Source organism: Cetorhinus maximus, chromosome 3 (assembly GCF_964194155.1).
Source record: "Cetorhinus maximus chromosome 3, sCetMax3.hap1.1, whole genome shotgun sequence".
In the NCBI taxonomy this organism is placed as follows: domain Eukaryota; kingdom Metazoa; phylum Chordata; class Chondrichthyes; order Lamniformes; family Cetorhinidae; genus Cetorhinus; species Cetorhinus maximus.
Window position 1 is genome coordinate 10,109,743 of NC_135881.1, and position 20,047 is coordinate 10,129,789.

The window sequence follows — 20,047 nt, forward strand, 5'->3', positions numbered from 1 at the left end:
TCAGTAGTAACTTTCATAAGGGAAATGGATAAATACTTGAAAAGGAAACATGTGCAAGACTTTTGAGAAAAGAGCAAGGATGTGGGCCTAATTGGATTGCTCTTTGAAAGAGCCATCGTGGGTATAATAGGTCGAATGGCCTCCTAATCTGTTACGTTCTATGATTTTATGATAGGCTCATGGAATGACAGCAACCGAGCAACACTGCCCGGTAGTGGGCTGAAAACCGACTCAATAGTCACCTTTAAAATTGGATAGATACTTGAAGAAAAAAATTGCAGAGCCATGGGGAAAGAGCGAGGGGAGTGGGGCTAACTAGCTCGCTCTTCAAAAGAGCTGGTGCAGATTCAATGCGCAGAAGGGTCTCCTTTTATGCTGCAATGTTTCTATGATTCTAAGCCAAATGAAAGATCATTTGATTACATTGCATCTCATTTTGAAGCATAGTTACAATTGGCTCCATTTTAAAACATTTTTTCAAGTATAATTGTAAACCTTTTCCTCCTCTTCCCCTCCATCCAAAGGAAGTTGCTTTCTCCAAATTATTTTTAAACGCTATAATTGATGATTTTTTTAAAAAAAATCTATTTTTAACCCAAATTTAAAGTTCTAGTCACAAAGGAAATTGCTGCATAATTGATGGGTTCTGTGAAAAGGTCGAGGAGGAGCAAGAAAATTATGCAGAAATTTGCTGGCAGCCAGTTAATAATGGCGAATGTTCTTGGACTGTGCTGGACTGGAGCAGCTTACAAGTGTTTGAAGCAGTCATGTGCTGCCCACTCGGGATTACCTGACATGCCAGGTTAGCTGGGTCTAAATCCAAAACAAGATAATTCCATTTGAAGAAATTTCTTTTTGTAAACAAGATGTTTATTACGAGTGTACAAAGTGGATTAAGAAACCATAAGAGTTAAAGACAGACACCAATGGTCGCACCAATAGTTTCCCATTCTCTAGCTCCTGACATTATTGGATTCCTTGATTTTAACTCTTCATTTATCTTCCCTTTCACTTTTTTTTTTGCAGGACATCACCTCATCGGTGGATGACTGGCACCAAGGAACGAATGTTGATTAAAGTTACAGACCGGGAACCAAGTTACTTATTGCATCAGGGTAATGGGAATGCTGAGAACCAGCCAGGGACACGGTCTCGTAGGCCTTCAGGGCACCAGCTGTCTCACGCTCACAGCTTTGCATCAGACAGTGACAACCAGGTCTTCTTTACTGAACGCAAGCCATCCCCTTACCTGAAAAGGGCAGAGCACGTTGGCGGCTGTTCCCCAGTTCTGGCAAGAGGGGAGCCCTATCATTCCCCAATCCATTACCAGCACAGAAAGTACTCCTTTGAATCCCAGCCCTCATCTCCGCGCTATGGCTATGAGCCTCCTCTTTACGAGGAGCCACCTGTTGAATACCAGGCTCCTATTTATGATGAACCACCCATGGAGGTACAGTGCGAGGGAATGAGCCTCTACAAAGCAGGGTCGCCACAGAAGTCCCCTGTTCGGAAGCCGCATCCAATGCTTCATTCTCCCAAACAGAGCCAGAACTCTCCTTATCAGCATCTAGTGTTAACAAAGCAAAAATGCCCAGAGAAATCCATGAGCTTAGAATACAGTCCAGTGGGCAAAGAACTCGTGAAGCAGCTAGTATATGTAGAGCAATCTGGCTCTAGCCCAAAGTTCAAATCAAGTACAAAGCATCGATATTCACCTAGTGCTACATCCACCATTTCTTGCCCATTACAACACAGCCATTCGTTGGTGAGAGACTTTCAATGTTCTGAATCAAGATCTACTGACTACAATGGCCTGGAAGGGTCCGAAGCCAGGTATAGTCACCAGGGCAGCCAGTTGATTCATGAGGATTCAATGTCATGGTCCAGCCAGCATGACTCGTTATCTTCAATAGGCTATTCTCCAAACACAAGGAAAAGGAAAAGCAGGAAGCCCTCGCTTACACAAGAGACTTGCGGCGTGGTAGGGGAGAGCTGTGGAGAAATGAACCCCGTCCCTGAGCGGCTGCTGGCAGAGGAGCGGCACTCACCCCTTGACAAGCCACAGGTGAGCCAGACCGAAAGCAAGAGCGCCGAGGCAGAGATGTTGCGGGGATACCCTGACGTGCACACGACCCAGGCAAGACTCGCACGCGAGGCACAGCAGCTGCATCACATCAAGCAGCGCAGCAGCTGGGATTCGCAGAAAGAAGTGTCTGGTTACGAGAGTGATGGAGCCCTTCCTCTACCTATGCCAGGCCCTGTGGTTCGGGCTTTCAGTGAGGATGAAGCATTGGCTCAACAGGAGGGCAAACACTGGAAAAGAAACACATTTGAAAAGCTCGGCTTTCCTCAAGTGCTGTTGGAAAAGAGTGTTTCTGTACAAACTAACTTGGCTTCACCGGAGCCTTACTTACACCCATCACAGGTAGGTCTTCAGTATAACCAGTTTCGATGTTGATGTGAGAAAGTAAATGTAAAGTTTAGCAAAAATGAAAGTCACATAAGGTATCTTTTGTGCTTAAGGTGTTAAATGTTGGGATGGACCATTTTCCGATTTGTTTTGTACCCATTTGAGCAGGTTAGGTGCAAGACAAGATTAATGCAGAGTACAATATGTTGTGCTCCGCAGGAGAAGAGCAGCCACTGCTGCCCTAGTGTGACATGCCCATTGCTTACACGAGCTATTCTTGTGACCACTTTGACATTCTCAAGTTATGGGTAGGAATTTTTTTTTCCATGTTGAACTGAAACTGTTCACATAGTTTCTATATTGACTGAGAAGTAACCTTGCTGGATTTGCTCAGGCTAGGAATCAAGAGGAGCCAACACAGACAGGATTGCCTTGGCCACCAGAGCAGATGGCACAAGACACCATATAAATGCAGATCTTCAACCCATTTTTGTGTTCCATTTGTACGATCTCCCAACGATATCTTTTAAAATTCATTGTCAGGATATGAACATTGCTCGCAAGGCCAGCCTCTATTGCCCATCCCTAATTTCCCTTGAGAAGGTAGAGATGAGCTACCTCCTTGAACCGCTGCAGTCCACTTGGTGTAGGTACACCCCACAGTGCTAATAGGAAGGGAGTTTCAGGATTTTGATTCAGCGACAATGAAAGAACGGTGGTATTTTCCAAGTCAGGATGGTGTGTGACTTATGGAGAATATTGGAGGCGTTTGTATTCAGTGCACCTGCTAGTTTGGGAGATGCTATTGAAGAAGCCTTGGTGAGTTGCTGAAGTGTATCTTGTAGCTGTGTTTAGGGACCAGTTAGGGACCTGTAATCTTTTGTTTAAAGTAGACGAAGTTTGAAACCCCGAATACTTACTAAAGGGAATAAGGATTTTAAACAAACAAAGTAAACTTTACTGTACAAAGTCAGAAAAGTAAAATAATTTACCATATCTATCTTATACTCTTAACATTCAGGACTAATATGAGGTAAATATGAATTAACAGGCAAACTATGGTCGAACATACCACACTGCGTATTAAATGGCAGATACGACCAAGACAGATCCCACAGATTTCTCAGCAACTCACCCAGTCTTTCAGTAACCGCCATGAGTCACAAAATCTCATTAAAACTCTGTCTCCCTCACGAGGGATTTCAACTTCTCTCTTTTGAAGATCTAGCCTCTGAATTCCCACAAAAGCCGCTCCAGCTCGGGACTGCCTCAACAACTACTCACCTCCTGATGGTTAAAAATCTCCTGCTGAGATTGCGTTCCACAGGATTCACAAAGCTGTAATCTCGCCTCTAATTACCAGCACAGTTCCTGCTCTTCCGTAGACCACAAGTTTCACTAAGCTGGCACTACCCTTGGATTTCTCTGAACTCCAGTCTCCTGGCTGCACCAAGCTATAAATGGCTCCCAGGGCTTCTCTGAGCTCTAACTGTCTCCAGCACAGAACCAGTGACCTTGCACCACCTTCTAAGCTCCCCAGGACTGAGCCCTAATTGCCTTGAGCCTTCTAACAGCTGCACCTTGTTGGTATCCAATCTCTTCCCCTGCTGCAAAACACTCACAACACACAGATAAATTGAAACCAGACAACCGTCTTAAGCTCCACCCCATCTCCATGACGATGTAGCCAGCTCTGGTCTATCCTCCAACTGACCAAGCCAATAATCCCTTCTCTACAATTTCTCCAGCTAAGTAAGCCCACCTGTTGTTTTAGGATCTTACCTTTCTAATTCTTAACCCCTTAAGTCAACACGGCCCCAACCTTTTGAGTGTAATAGACTCCAAGCTGCTTTAGTTGCATTTGCCCTATTTTCTACAATTAAACTTTAATCTTCCCAGAAATAAACATTACCTCTAAAATAGTAACATGAACTATTATTCATCACAGCTGCTATAGATGCAGCAGCTGTGCACTGATGGTAGAGGGTGTTATTGTTTAAGATGGTGGATGGGGTGCCAAGGCTACTTTGTCCTGGAAGATGTTGAACCTTTTGAGTGTCATTGCAGCTTCATGCATGCAGGCAAGTGGAGAATATTCCATCACACTCTTGACTTGTGCCTTAAAGATGATGGAAATTCTCTGGGGAGTCAGGAGGTGAGTCATTTGTTGCAGAATTCTCAGTCCTTCTGACCTGCTTTAGTAGCCACATCATTTATGTGGCTGATGTGGCTCAGGTACTGGTTATTGGTGACCTCCAAACAGTTGATGGTGAGGGTTTGGCAATGCTAACACCACTGAATGTCAATGGGAGGTGGTTAGACTCTTTCATGTTGGAGATGGTCATTGCTAGCCCATATACGCACCGGTCCTTCTGCTCCTGCACCTGCTTTAGAATTGCACCTTTGAATTTATATTTCCTCTCCTCATTCTTCCTACCAAATGAATCACTTCATACTTCTCTGCATCAAATTTCATCTGCCACCTGACTGCCCATTCCACTAGCCTGTCTATGTCCTCTTGAAGTTTATCACTATCCTCCTCATAGTTCACAAGACTTGCAAGTTTTATGTTATCTGTAAATTTTGATATTGTGTCCTGTATACCCAAGTCTAATTCATTAATATATATCAAGAGAAGCGAAAGTGATAACACCAACCCCTGGGGAGCTCCACTACAAACTTCCTCCATTCTGAAAGTCAACCGTTCAAAACTACTCTCTGTTTCCTGCTACTCAACCAATTGCCCCAACGCCGAGTTTAAATTGACTGGCCTGTAATTGCTGGGCTTATCTTTACACCCTTTTTTGAACAAGGGTGTAACATTTGTAATTCTCTAGTCCTCTGAAACCCACCCCTGTATCTAAAGGAGCGTGGGAAGATTATGGTCAGTGCCTCTGCAATTTCTACCTTTATCTCCCTCTTCCCTTGGATGCATCTCATCCGGTCCTGGTGACCTATCAACTTTAAGTATGGCCAGCCTATTTAATATCTGCTCTTTATCAATTTTAGACCATCCAACCCAACTTGCACTATGACTTGGACAGCATCTTCTTCTTTAGTAAAGACAGATGCAAAATACTCATTTAGCACCTCGCCATGCCCCCTGCCTCCATGTGTAAATCCCTTATCGGCCCCACTCTTCCTTTTATGACCCTTTTGTTGTTTATATGCCTGCAGAAGACTGTTTAATGTTAGCTACCAGTCTCTTCTCACACTTTATCTTTGCTTCTCTTATTTGTTTTTTCACTTTCCCTCTGAACCTTCTATATTCAGCCTGGTTGTCAATTGTATTATATACCTGACATCTGTCATGAACACATCGTCATCCTATTCACTATTTCTTTCATCGTCCTCTGGATTTGTTTGCCCTACCTTTCCCCATCATGGAAATGTGCCTCAACTGTACCCAAACTATCCTCTCTTTAAAGGCAATCCATTGTTCAGTTAAAGCTTTGCCTCCCAAACTTTGATTCCAATTTACCTGGGCCAGATGAGTTTTCACCCCATTGAAATTGGCTCTCCCCCAATTAAGTATTTTTACTCTGAATTGCTTCTTGTCCTTTTCTATAACTAACTTCAACCTTATGACACTCTCAATTTTTTCCCTTCCCCTCATTTCTGCTTTTGGTAACTCATTGTTGGCATGACCATTGGTATATATGCCCTTTAGATGTTTGTTGTACTGTATCTCGTGTAGCACTGTATTGTACAGACCCAGAGGTCTTGGGCCTGTGATGAGTTACCTGACCTGAGCTGGAATGTTAGGGGAGAAAATTATATTTGCATAATAACTTTCTTCAGTTAGTGAGGAGTGCAACTCGGAAAGGATTCCTGTACAGCAGCTCCAGATGCAAACGCTTGCACGTGGATGCCTGATGAGAATGGTATAAAGTTCCATTGTGATGACCTTCACTGTCCAGATTAATATGTGAGGAAAATACCACAGAGGTAATGGAACCCTTTTGCTACCTCTAGTACTCTACCCCAACATCAATCAGTGCACCCAGGAGGATAAGGCAATAAATTCACATGGTAACAATGGATATATATGGTAAGGGAATAAATTCAAATGTTTATGTTGTGGATGTAGGACAAGAGAATAAATTCACATGGGAGAGAGGAATTAAAACTTGTATTATCCAACCCAATTCTTTCTCCTCAAGTTGTTTTGGTTTCCCCGTTCCTCAATGATCTTTACTCTATTTTGTCTTCCTCAGATCATACAAACCAGTCCTCAAGCTAAAATTCAGTGAGGACTGTCAGACTAATAAAAGTAGAGTCTAACACAACAGGAAAAGAAGAGGTTTCTTTTTCCTTGCTTACCAAAATTTGCCAGGCTGGCAAAGCAATGGAAGATTAACTTTAAGCTGAGCCACTGTTGAAAAATTGTCAACTCTTTTAATTAGCATTGGACGTCATTAGCAGTCATACTTTATACTGATTGAGAGTAGGAAGCTGGTGAACATCTGCACTCTCCAGTTGTAGCCTTCGATTGATTGTGTTTATAATCATTACGCTTGCAACTTGTAAACGTGTAGCTGTACCGAATATTAAATATCAGCAAAGCATAGTTCCTCATTAAATATGCTACTGACTCATGGTGGAATCTGTATTGAAGCCTCAGCCCATTATGATCTAAACAACGACAAAAACGTCTGCAAATTCATTTTTATTCTGCAACTGATTTGGCATTTACTGTCATGTCAGGCTGAGATCAGTACATTTTAATTTTTATGTGGCTGTCTAATTTTCTTGTATTTTTGTACATAGGTTTTTGCAATCTCGGGGAACTTAATTCAAAATAAAGATGCGAAATACCAAACATGATAATTGAGCTAAACACTTGATCATATTCTGAAGCTTAGAATAATTAACCCTGCTCCTCCCGGCAGTTGTGTCATATTGTTAATGGAATAAGCTAATATTTATCTGTGCACTGACAGCCGTAATCATGCTTATTGTGCTGGAAAACTCCCTCCCGCAATTTATAAATCAGCCTTCAAGTTCTGAAATCTAAGGGGCCTTTTCATTACGATGGGAGCTTTGATTTGAAGCTGTTTCAACAACTTACATTTTTATAGTACCTTTAATGTAATAAAATGTGCCACGGTACTTTACAGGAGCATTATAAAAACAAAATATGACACCGAGCCACATAAGGAGGTATATGGGCAGACGACCAAAAGCTTGATCAAGGAGGTAGGATTTAAGGAGTGTTTTGAAAGGAGGAAAGCGAGGTGGCGAGGTTTAGCTAGGGAATTCCGGAGCTCAGGGCTCAGCCAGCTGAAGGCACGGCTGCCAGTGGAGAAGTGGCTAAAATCGGAGGGATGCTTAAGAAGCCAAAATTAGGTGAGCGCAGATATCTCGGAAGGTTCTGGGGCTGGGGGAGATTAGAGAAATAGGGAGGGGCAAGGTCATGGAGGGTTTTGAAAACAAGGATGAGAATTTTGCAATCAATTTGAACATTTTTAAACCATAGAAATACATAAAAGTTATAACAGCAACAGGCCAATCAGCCCCACCATTCCATTTTGGTATTTACTCTCCACATGAGCCAATTATCCACATCACAATTACGCACCCTGTTCCCATATCGCTTTAACCCATTCTCCATCACCCACATATCCAATCAGTTCTGAACATTAAAAAATTTGCCTCAACAGCTAACTTTGGAAGTGAATTCCAGTTTCAGAACTCTGTCAGTAAAGAACTCTGTCTCCTCCTCCGCCACTTTACTGAATCTCTTGCGTTTAATCACAATGGTAACAAAGTAGATTTAATTCATCTGGATTTTCAAAAGGCTAAGGTTAGAGAATGTGGAATCAGGACAAGTGGCAGAATGGATTGCCAGCTGGCTTCAAGACAGAAAGCAGAGTGTGGGAGTGAAGGGTGGCAGAAGGTGGTGTTCCACAAGGATCAGTGCTGGGACCACTGCTGTTTACAATTTACATTAACAAATTAAACTTTGGAATCAAAAACACAATTTCTAAATTCGCAGATGAAACCAAATTGGAGTAGTAGCAATACTGAGGACTGCAACAAAATATAGGAGGACATGAATAAACTCGCAGAATAGGCAAATAACTGGCAGTGCAGTTCAACACTGATAAACGTGAGGTAGTACATTGTGATAGGAAGAATAGGGAGGCCACTTATTAATTGGAAGGTGCAAGTCTAGGTGGGGCAGAGGTAGAAAGAGACCCTGGAGTAAAAATGTCCATCACTAAAAGTTGCGCCACAGGTTTGCCAGGCCATAAAAGTAGGGAAGTTAGGCTAAACCTGTACGAACCTTGGTCAGACCACACTTAGAGTACTGCCAATATCATAAAAAGGATACAGAGGCACTGGGGAGTATGGGGAGAAGATTTATCAGGATGATACCAGAAATGTGTGGGTAAACATATCAGGAAAGAATTGACAGGCTTTTCTCTTGAAAAAAGGCAGCTGAGGGGTGGCCTAACGGAGGTCTTTAAAATTATGGAAGCTTTCGATAGAGTGGATACAGGGAGAGTGTTTTCACTTGTGGGAAGAGCATAACTAGTGATCATTAATATAAAATAGTCACCAAGAAATCCAAGAGGGAATTCAGAAGAAACTTCTTCACCCAAAGAGTGGTGAGAATGTGGAACTCACTACCACAGGAGTGGTTGAAGTGAATATTATATGTGCATTTAAGGGGAAACTAGACGAGCTTATGAGGGAGAAGGGAAAAAATATTACGATAGTAGATTTAGATGAGGAAAGATGGTAGGAGGCTCAAGTGGAGCATAAACACCAGCATGGACTGATGGGCCAAATGGCCTGTTTCTGTATATCTGATATAATCCTATGCTAAGCTGTGAGATGTGGGAGCTTTTGGACGCCAAGGCGATCCATGACAAACGCGTCTACAGAAGAAAGTGTAAGCAGCTTGAGGAATTCCAGATCAGGATTAATGATCTGGAAGTTGGACTGCAGACACTGCACAACATAAGGGAGGGGGAGAATACCTGGATACTTTGTTCCAGAAGACAGTCACACCTATTAGAAGAGGGCCATCTGTTTTGGTCAGCAGTGAGGGACAGGAGGGTGTGACTGTCAGTGAGGCAGGTAATGGGACTGAGCAGACTAATGGAGGAGCCTCAGGCTTTGCAATTGTCAAACAGGTTTGAGATGCTCAAAACCAACCTGTGTGGATAAAAACACAGTCTGCAAGGTGGACGAACTGGCTGGCCATGGCACTGTTACAGGAAGCCGTTCAAGCCATGGGGAGCAAAAAGGAATGTAGTGGTAGTAGGGGATAGTATAGTGAGGGGGATTGACACTGTTCTCTGCAGGACAGAGCGAAATGTCCAGACGGCTATGTTGCCTGTCGGTGCCAGGGTTCAGGATATCTGCTCAGGGCTGTAGAGGAGCTTGCAGTAGGAGGGGGAGGATCCAGCTGTCGTGGTCCATGTAGGTACTAATGACATAGGTAGAACTAGGAAAGAGGTTCTGCAAAGTCAGTATGAGGAGCTAGGTACCAAATTAAGAAGCAGAATCTCAACAGTAATAATCTCTGGGTTATTACCTGAGTCACATGCAAATTGACATAGGGCAAATGAGATTAGAGAGACGAATGCATGGCTCAAAGACTGGTGTGGGAGAACTGGGTTATGGTTTGTGGGGCATTGGCATCAGTACTGGGGAAAGTGGGGGCTGTACAGTTGGAATGGTTTTACACCTAAACCGTGCTGGGACGAGAGTCCTTGCAAATCGCATAACTAGGGAAGTAGAGAGTAAACTAAACAAGAAGGGTGAGGGATCAAGCTTGGGTAGAGGTAACAATTAAAGGTGTTGAGTCAAGACAGGAGAGCAAAATAGTAATATGAGAAATGAGGGTCGGAGAATGGCAGGAAGGGACAGAGAGAAAATAACCTAAGAATACATCAACAGTCAAGACTAGATGTTACAAAGGTAATAAAAAGACAAAACTGAAGGCTCTCTATCTGAATGCACATAGCATTCATAACAAAGTAGATGAATTGATGGCCCACATTGAAGTAAATAAAAATGATCCGATAGCAATTACAGAGATGTGGCTGCAGGACGACAGAGATTGGGTCCTTAATATTGAAGGGTACATGACATTCAAGAAGAATAGGAAGTTAGGTGAAGGTGGAGGGGTAGCACCATTAACCAAAGAGGGCATTGGTGCAATAGTTAAAGATGACCTTGGTTCAGGAGATCAGGATGTAGAATCGGTTTGGGTGGAGATGAGTAATAGGGGGAAAAAGTCATTATTGGGAGTGGTCTACAGGCCCCCTAACAGTAGCCACAGTGTAGGACAAAATATTCAAGAGAAAATATTGTGTGCTTGTGATAAAGGGACAGCAATAATCTTGGGTGATTTTTAATCTACACATAAACTGGAAAAATCAGATTGGCCTGGATGAGGAGTTCATAGGATGCTTTTGAAGTAGTTTCTTAGGGCAGCATGTTCTGGAACTAACCAGAGAGCAGGTTATATTAGATTTGGTATTGCGTAAAGTGACAGGATTAATTAGTGACCTCAGAGTGAAGGCACCCCTAGGTAGCAGCGACCACAATATAATTGAATTTTACATCTAGTTTGAAAGGGGGAAGAGTGGTTCTAAGACTAGTGTCTTAAACTTAAATGAGGGCAACTATGTGGGCATGAAAGCTGAGCTAGCTGAAGTGAACTGGGAAACTAGGTTAGAGGACCGATCAATAGAGAAGCAGTGGCAGATATTTAAGGGGATATTTCAGAGTATTCAGAATAAGTATATTCCTACTATAAAGAAAAATTCTAAGGGGAGGACCCACCATCCGTGGTTAACTGGAGATGTTAAGAAAGCATCAAACTTCAGGAAAAAGCATACAACTCCACAAAGATGAGTGGCAGGACAGATGATTGGACAGAATATAAAGAACGGCAGAGAATGACTAAAAGGCTAATCAGGAGAAAGAAATTAGAGTATGAGAGGAAGCTAACTAGAAATGTAAAAACAGATAGCAAGAGTTTCTACAGGTATTTTAAAAGGAAAAAAGTAAATAAAGTGAGTGTTGGTCCTCTAGAGACTGTTAGTGGGGAGTTAATAGTAGATAATTAGGAAATGGCGAAAGAAATGAACAAATATTTTGCTTCTATGTTCACGATAGAGGATACAAAAAACATTCCAGTAATAGCTGCAAGTCAGGAGGATCGGGAGAAAGGAACTCGGTGAAATTGAAATCACTAGGGAAATGGTACTGAGCAAACTGATGGAGCTGCAGGCTGGCAAGTCTCCGGGTGGACTACATCCTAAGGTCTTAAAAGAGGTTGCTAGTGAGGTAGTCGATGCGCCGGTGTTAATTTTCCAAAATTTCCTAGATTCTGGAAAGGTTCCATCAGATTGGAAAGTAGCAAATATAACCACTCAATTCAAGAAGGGAGGGAGGCAGAAAACAGGAAACTATAGGCCAGTTAGCTTGACGTCTGGTGTGGGAAAGTTATTAGAATCAATCATTAAGGAGGTTATAACTGGGCATTTAGAAGAGCTCAAACCAGGGAAGAGTCAGCGTGGTTTTGTGAAAGGGAAATCATGTTTAACCAATTTATTGGTGTTTTTTGAAGGAGTAATGTGTGCAGTGGATAAAGGGGAGTCTGTAGATGTACTGTATTTGGATTTCCAGAAGGCATTTGATAAGGTGCCACATAAAAGATTATTATGGAAAATAAAAGTGCATGCTGTAGTGGGTAACATATTAGCATGGATAGAAGATTGGCTGGCTGGCAGAAAGTAAAGAGTATACATAAATGGGTCTTTTTCTGATTGGCAGGATTTGACAAGTGGCGTCCCACAGGGGTCTGTGCTGGGGCCCATGGGGCCTCAGCTTTTTGTGATTTACAGCAATGATTTAAATGAGGGGAGTGAAGACATAGTAGCTAAATTTGCAGATGGCACAAAGGTAGGAACGTATGTTGTGAAGAGGACATGAGGCGGTTGCAATGGATATGAATAGGTTGAGTGAGATCTGGCAAATGGAGTTTAATGTGGGAAAATGTGAAGTTGTTCACTTTGGCAGGAAGAACAAAAAAGCAGAGTATTACTTAAATGGAGAATGGCTGCATAATTCTGAGGTGCAGAGGGATCTAGGTGTTCTAGGTGTTCTAGTACATGGGTCACAAAAAGTTAGAATGCAGATACAACAAGTAATTAAGAAGGCTAATGGAATGCTATCCTTTATTACGAGAGGGATTGAACATAAACGTAAGGATGTTATGCTTCAGTTATACAGGGCATTGGTGAGACCACACCTTGACTACTGTGTGCAGTTTTGGTCTCCTTGTTTAAGGAAGGATGTAAATGCATTGGACGCAGTTCAAAAGAGGTTTACACGATTGATATCTGGAATGAGTGGGTTGTCTTATGAGGAAAGGTTGGACAGACTTGCCTAGTTTCCACTGGAGTTTAGAAGAGTGAGGGGTGATTTGATTGAAGCATACAAGATCCTGAACGGCCTTGACAAGTTGGATGTCGAAAGGATGTTTCCTCTTGTGGGTGAGTCCAGAACTAGGGGGCACTGTTTTAAAATTAGGGGTTGCCCTTTTAGGACAGAAATTAGGAGAAATTTTTTCTCAGAGGGTTGTGCGACTTTAGAATTCTCTGCCTCAGAAGGTGGTGGAGGTGGGGTCATTGAATATTTTTAAGGCAGAGGTAGATAGATTCTACCATTGTTAGGCAAGGGAATCAAAGGTTATCGGAGGTAGATGGGAATGTGGAAATCGAAACACAAGTAGATCAGCCATGGTCTTATTGAATGGCGGAGCAGACTCGAGGGGCCGAATGGTCTACTCCTGTTCCTATTTCTTATGTTCTTAAATCTCTGGCCTCTCATTCTTGACCTCTCAACTGCAAGGAAAAATCTGCTTCCATCTACCTTGTCTCATCCTTTCATAATTTTAAACATATATTAAACATATATTGCTACAATCTATGTTATAACTAAAAAGGACTAAATTTTTCATGTCTGTTTGTTGTTGAATTTCTTCAAACTCTCCAGCACCTGAGTCAATCTGTATTTTTTATTATTCATTTACAGAATGTGGGCATCGCTGGCAAGTCCAGCATTTATTGCCCATCTCTAATTGCCCTTGAGAAGATGGTGGTGAACTGCCTTCTTGAACCGCTGCAGTCCCTGTGGTGTAAGTACACCCACAGTGCTGTTAGGAAGGGAGTTCCAGAATTTTGACCCAGCGACAGTACCCTCTCTAAATTCCCATTATATTTCCTTTGGTGGAGCATGATGATGCACATAGTACTCACGCTGAGGCCCTGTTAAAGTTTTATATAGGCTGTTAATTACCACTTGGTTTTCACTTTGTACCAATCGTAAATGCAGTCTAAATGTGCAGCTCAACACCAGAGCAAAGTGCAGTGAGTCTCCCTAGATAAGGAATCTTGCTGTGCTTTTTCCTGTAGTCAGGCCATACTTTTGCTCCGGATTTACATCGTGCAAGTTAATATTGATGCAAAGTAGAAACAGTATTGCACAGATGCTAAAGCAATAGAATCAGAAAATTTTGCACCGCAGGAGGCTATTCAGTCCATCACAACTGTGCTGGCTCGCTGAAAAGCCATTCCTTAAGGCCTTCGCCCCATGCCATTTCAGACTTTTCCTTTTCAAATATCATTGGCTTCTTTTAAAAGCCATTATGGATTCTGCTCCTGACATTGTTTCTGATGGAGCAAATGATGTTTAAACATTAAAAAAAATTCCCGATTTATCACTTTGATCTTTTAGAAATTACTTTAAATTTATGTGCTCTCATCATCAACTCATTGACTGATGGACATTAATTTTTCCTTACTCACTTTATGAAAGCTCCTCATAAGTTTAACGTCTCAACCACCTCTGAAAAGAACTACATTTTTTCTTAGTTTTGTCTCATTACTAAAGCCTCTGATCCCTAATATCCTCTTTGTAATTTACCTAACCTTTCACTTAGACACCCTTGCAAAGTAGGGCACGATTTTTTTTCTCTTTATTCTTTCATGAGATGTGGGTGACGCTGGTGAGGCCAGTATTTGTTGCCTGTCCTTAACTGCCCTTGCTAGGCTATTTCAGAGGGCAGTTAAAAGTCAACCACGTTGCTGTGGGTTTGAAGCCTGGGTCTCTGGATTACTAGTCCAGCGACATTAACACTATGTCACCATCTCCCCGATACTCTAACTGCAGTCTAACCAATGAGTGACAAAGGTTTTCAAATCCCTCAGTGGCTTGCCCTTCCCTATCTCCTGTAATCTCTACTCCTATAACCCACTTGTGATATCTGTACTCCTCCAATTCTGCCCCTTGAGCAGCCCCGACTTTAATCATTGCGCCATCAGCAGCTGTGCCTTCAGTGCTAGCGTAGTGGTAATGTCACTGGACTGGTAATCCAGAGGCCGAGGCTAATGCTCTGGGAATACGGGTTCAAATCTCACCACAGCAGCTGGTGGAATTTAAATTCAATTAATAAATCTTGAATTGCAAGCTAGTCTCAGTAATAGTGACCATGAAACTATCATTGATTGTTATAAAAACCCATCTGGTTCGCAAATGTCCTTGAGGGAAGGAAATTTGCCATCGTTACCTGCTCTGGCTTACATGTGACTCCAGATCCACAGCAACGAGGTTGACTCTTAACTGCCCTCTGAAAGGGCCTGGCAAGCCACTCAGTTCAAGGGCAATTAGGGATGGGCAACAAATGGTGGTCTTGCCAGCGATGCCCGCATCCCATGAACGAATAAAGAAGAAAAAGCTGCTCAGGTGCTAAGCTTTGGAATTCCCTCCATAAACCTCTTTATCTCATTTTCCTCCTTTAAGATTTTCCTTGTAAACTACATCTTTATCAAGCTTTTAGCCATCTGCCCTAATAATATCCTTATGGAGTTAGGTGATGAATATTGTCCAATAATGCTCATATGAAGTGCTGTTTTACCACGTTAAAGGTGCTACATAAATGCAAGTTGTTCTTTGTTGTTACCTCTTTGCTTTTAGTTCATCTATATAAATGTAGGATCCTTTTGTTTTAAACAGCTGTATCAACTTGACCTTTTTAATGCATTTTGTGTATCTGACCTTCTCTCTTTTTCTCTTTTTAAACTTTTTTACCATTTCAGGTATATACGCATCCAAAACTAATTGCCTCACTTCTCTGCTCTAAATGTAATTGACATCTGTCTGGCCAATCCAGTGACCTGCCTGTGTTTCATTTAAGCTGCTCACAGTCCTCTTCATGGTTCATGACGCTGTCTATTCTTGACTGCAAATTTTAACTTTGAGGGGTAAGAAATGCTTTAGCTTTCTGAACCCCTTTCTGTTAAATGTCTATCTAGTCGGTCTAGCTCAGGGAATGGTCTGAGAGCTGGCAAGCTGATGAGGCGGCCTTTCTTAAAAAGAAATACATGCATATGTTTTAATCTGTATTCTCTGCTAGTTTATTTTACCTGTAGTTAACGGGTAAATTATAGTTGTCAAACTCAAAACAAAACCACAGGAATGCATGGACTGTTATTGTCCACACTATTGAGTGGTATAATCGAACAACGTGAACGCTTGCCTATTTTTAGAGCCATTTAACATAGGAACATAGGAGCAGGAGTAGGCCATTCAGCCCCTCAAGCCTGCTCCCCCATTCAACTAGACCTTGGCTGCTTGTCTACTTCTAGACCTTTTTCCCACACTATCCCCATTCCCCTTGATGTCGTTAGTATCTAGAAATCTATCGATCTCTGTCTTGAACATACTCAATGTTCCACAGCCCTCTGGGGAAGAGAATTTCAAAGATTCACTACACTGAGTGAAGAAATTCTTCCTCATTTCAGTCCTAAATGGCCTGCCTCTTATTCTGAGACTGTGTTCCCATTTCTAGATGTACACAATAGTCCCAGTGTGGTTTAACCAAAGTTCTATGCAATTGAAGCAAGGCTTCTTTATTCCTGTACTCAAATCCTCTTACGATAAAGGTCAACATTTGTGGGAAAGCGATGGCGTAGTGCTATCTGGATAGACTAGTAATCCAGAGACCCAGCGTAATGCTCTGGGGACCCGGGTTCAAATCCACGGCAGGATTTCAATAAAAATTAAAAGTCTAATGATGACCATTATTGATTGTTGTAAAAACCCATCTGGTTCACTAATATCCTTTAGGGGAGGAAATCTGCTGTCCTTCATGTGACTCCAGACCCACAGCAATGTGGTTGACTCTTAAATGCCTTCTGGAAACGGCGTAGCAAGCCACTTAGTTGTATCAAACCACTACAAAGTCACAAAAACCACCTAGGCACCTGCAGTGTCCTCCTTACTAATATGTGGGGGCTAGTGCCAAAATTGGGGGAGCTGCCTCACAGACTAGTCAAGCAACAGCCTGACACAGTCATCCTCACAGAATCGGCCCATCGAGTCTGCACCGACACGTGAGAAACATCTCACCTACCTAATCCCATTTACCAGCACTTGGCTCATAGCCTTGAATGTTATGACATGCCAAGTGCTCATCCAGGTACTTTTTAAAGGCTGTGAGGCAACCCGCCTCCACCACCCTCCCAGGCAGCGCATTCCAGACCATCACCACCCTCTGGGTAAAAAAGTTTTTCCTCACGTCCCCCCTAAACCTCCTGCCCCTCACCTTGAACTTGTGTCCCCTCGTATCTTACGGATAACATCCCAGACACCACCATCACCATCCCACCAGCAGGACAGGCCCAGCAGAGGTGGCGGCAGTCGAGAGGGATTTGCCATGGGGGTCCTCAACATCAACATCGACTCTGGACCATGTAGTCTTGTGGCATCAGGTCAAACATGGGCAAGGAAACCTCCTGCTGAGGGAGGGTGGTACAGCTGATGAATCAATGCTCCTCCATGTTGAACAGAATGTTCTCTGGATGGGGTACTTCAATGTCCATCACCAAGAGTGGCTCGGTAACACCACTTCTGACCGAGTTTTTATTTATTCGCTGGCTGGGCCAGGGGAACCGCTGCAGTGGTGTGGTACACCCACAGTGCTGTTAGGAAGGTAGTTCCAGGATTTTGACCCAGTGACAGTGAAGGAACGGCGATACATTTCCAAGTCAGAATGGTATACGAGCATACGAACTAGGAGCGGGAGTAGGCAACTCGGCCCTTCGAGCCTCCTCCACCATTCAATAAGATCATGGCTGATCTGATTGTAACCTCTTGCCTGCCTAACCTCTCACCTGATTGTTAATCAAGAATCTATCTAGCTTTAGCTTAAAAATATTCAAAGACCCTGCTTCCACTGCCTTTTGAGGGAGAGAGTTCCAAAGACTCACGACCCGCTGAGAGTAAAAATTTCTCCTCACCTCTGTCTTAAATGAGCCATCCCTTATTTTTAAACACTGACCCTTAGTTCTAGATTCTCCTATAAGAGGAAACATCCTCTCCACATCCACTCTGTCAAGACCCCTCAGGATCTTAAAGGTTTCAATTAAGTTGCCTCTTACTCTTCTAAACTCCAGTGGATGCAAGCCTAACCTGTGCAACCTTTCCTCATAAGACAACCCGCCCATTCCTGGTATGGGTTTAATAGACAACTTACATCCTTCCTTAAATAAGGAGACCAATACTGTTCACAGTACTCCAGATGTGATCTCATCAGTGCTCTGTACAACTGAAGCATAATCTCCGTACTTTTATATTCAATTCCCCTCGCAATAAATGAGAACATTCTATTAGCTTTCCTAATTACTTGCTGTACCTGCATACTAGCCTTTTGTGATTCATACATTAGGACCCCTGAATCTCAGGACTCTGCAATCTCTGCATATAGGTAATAAGCTTCTTTTTTATTCTTCCTGCCAAAATGATAATTTCACATTTGCCCGCATTATACACCATTTGCCAGGTTTTTGTCCACTCACTTAACCGAACTATTTCACTTTGTAGCCTCCTTACGTCCTCCTCACAACTTACTTTCCTACCTGTCTCTGTGTTGTCAGCAAATTTAGCAACTGTTCCTTCATCTAAGTCATTTCTATAAATTATAAAAAGTTGAGGCCACGCCACTATTCCCTGTGGCACACCACTCGTTATATCCCGCCAACCAGAAAAAGACCCTCCTGTTAGCTAGCTAATCTTCTATCCTTGTCATCTGCAAACTTGGAAATATTACATTTGGTTCCCACATCCAAATCATTGATATAGATTGTGAACAGCTGGGGCCCAAGCACTGATCCTTGGGATGCAAATAATGCAAATAATCTCAGTTACTAAATATAATTTGATAGCATGATCAGAATAGGAGGAGGCCATTCAGCCCCTCGAGACTGTTCTGCCATTCAATAAGATCATACCTGATTTGCGTCTTAACCCCATTTACCTGTCTTTACTTCATTGCCCTTGATATCGTTACCCAGCAAAAATCTATCAATCTCGGTCTCTAAAGCCAGCTTTGAATTGACCCAGTTTTCCGCTGCAAAACAGAGAGGTAAAAGAGTGGTCTTTGTTCGTTGGCAGGCCACCCCATTCATGTCATGAAGGAATGCAGGCTTCAGTTTACGGAGAGTATGGGTCTGCTTGTAGAATGTGCCCTTTTGCCATGAACTGAGTTGTGACACATCTCACTCTGGAACAATCTGGGGCCTTTTGATCTACAGTCCCAGCCATTGGGGAGGCCTGAAATCTCTTTTTTCACCCCCCGCCCCCCCAACCACCCAGCTCCCCAGCCTTGCTCTTATTCCAGCAGGCAACTCACATCAAAACAAATGACTTCCCATCCTTTCACTGGTGCTGCTTGAGGTCAGCTGCTCAGATCAGCATGAAACTGGCTCGGTGACGACGCTTCCCTGACTACTCTTGTGCCCTCTCTGCAGGGAAGTGCCAGCCTCCTCCCTATGGAGGTACAGTTGAGGTTCAGAAGGTGGGCATTAATTCCTCATTTCGCATTACACAGCAACCTCTACAAAATAAACAGTGAAAAGAAGCTCCTTTCAGGTGACGAGATTTCCTTGTATAAAGAAGGGTTGTGGAATCTGAGATTTAATCATTTCTGCATGAGCAAATATACCTCGAGTTTTTTTTTTATTCTTCACATCACGCATTGCGTGTCACCTCGTTTTTTACATGAGGAATTTATTACAGCTTAGGAATCTAAGTTGCTATAGTTACCAGAGATGGTGCAGCATTTAAAGGAATATTGCCCAAAAAAAGACTTTAACATTAAATATTATGTGGAAAAATTAACCACTACAGCCACCTCAGTATTTTGATGAATTTTTAAAGAGTTACGTTCAATTCTGTTGTTTAAATGTTTTAATTTACCCTGAAGTAATGGATCACGTTTCTGCTGTTTTCATAGCTGGAGACTGGTTTATTGGGTCACCGCATTGGTTATTTTCCTTGATATCACTAAGTATTATATTTGTTTTTAAACTTGATTTGAGGACTGATTTGTACTCGGTGGGTATGGTTCCATGACCTTGTTGGCATGAAGAACTGGATATTTTAACTCCCTCCTGCAATGTCCATACTGCTGCCTGCAGTTGGTGTCACGCTACTTTACAATCACACTAAGTCATGGTAGATTTCTCATGGGTCTTTCGTGCTGCAATAACTCAGTAGCGTGTGATTATCAGGATTGTGCCCACGCTCCTGGCCCAGTCATTTTATTAA

The 20,047-nt window shown here is 42.6% G+C and overlaps 1 protein-coding gene across 3 annotated transcripts in view; it reads left to right on the plus strand.

Moving 5' to 3' along the window:
* arhgap39 (Rho GTPase activating protein 39) overlaps positions 1-20,047 on the plus strand; it is a 519,668-nt gene that overhangs the window by 329,241 nt on the left and 170,380 nt on the right. For all 3 annotated transcript variants that reach the window (XM_078536328.1, XM_078536320.1, XM_078536324.1), the window contains one exon: positions 1,027-2,425. In XM_078536328.1, coding sequence (XP_078392454.1) covers positions 1,027-2,425 — 1,399 coding nt within the window. The remainder of the gene's footprint in view (positions 1-1,026; positions 2,426-20,047) is intronic.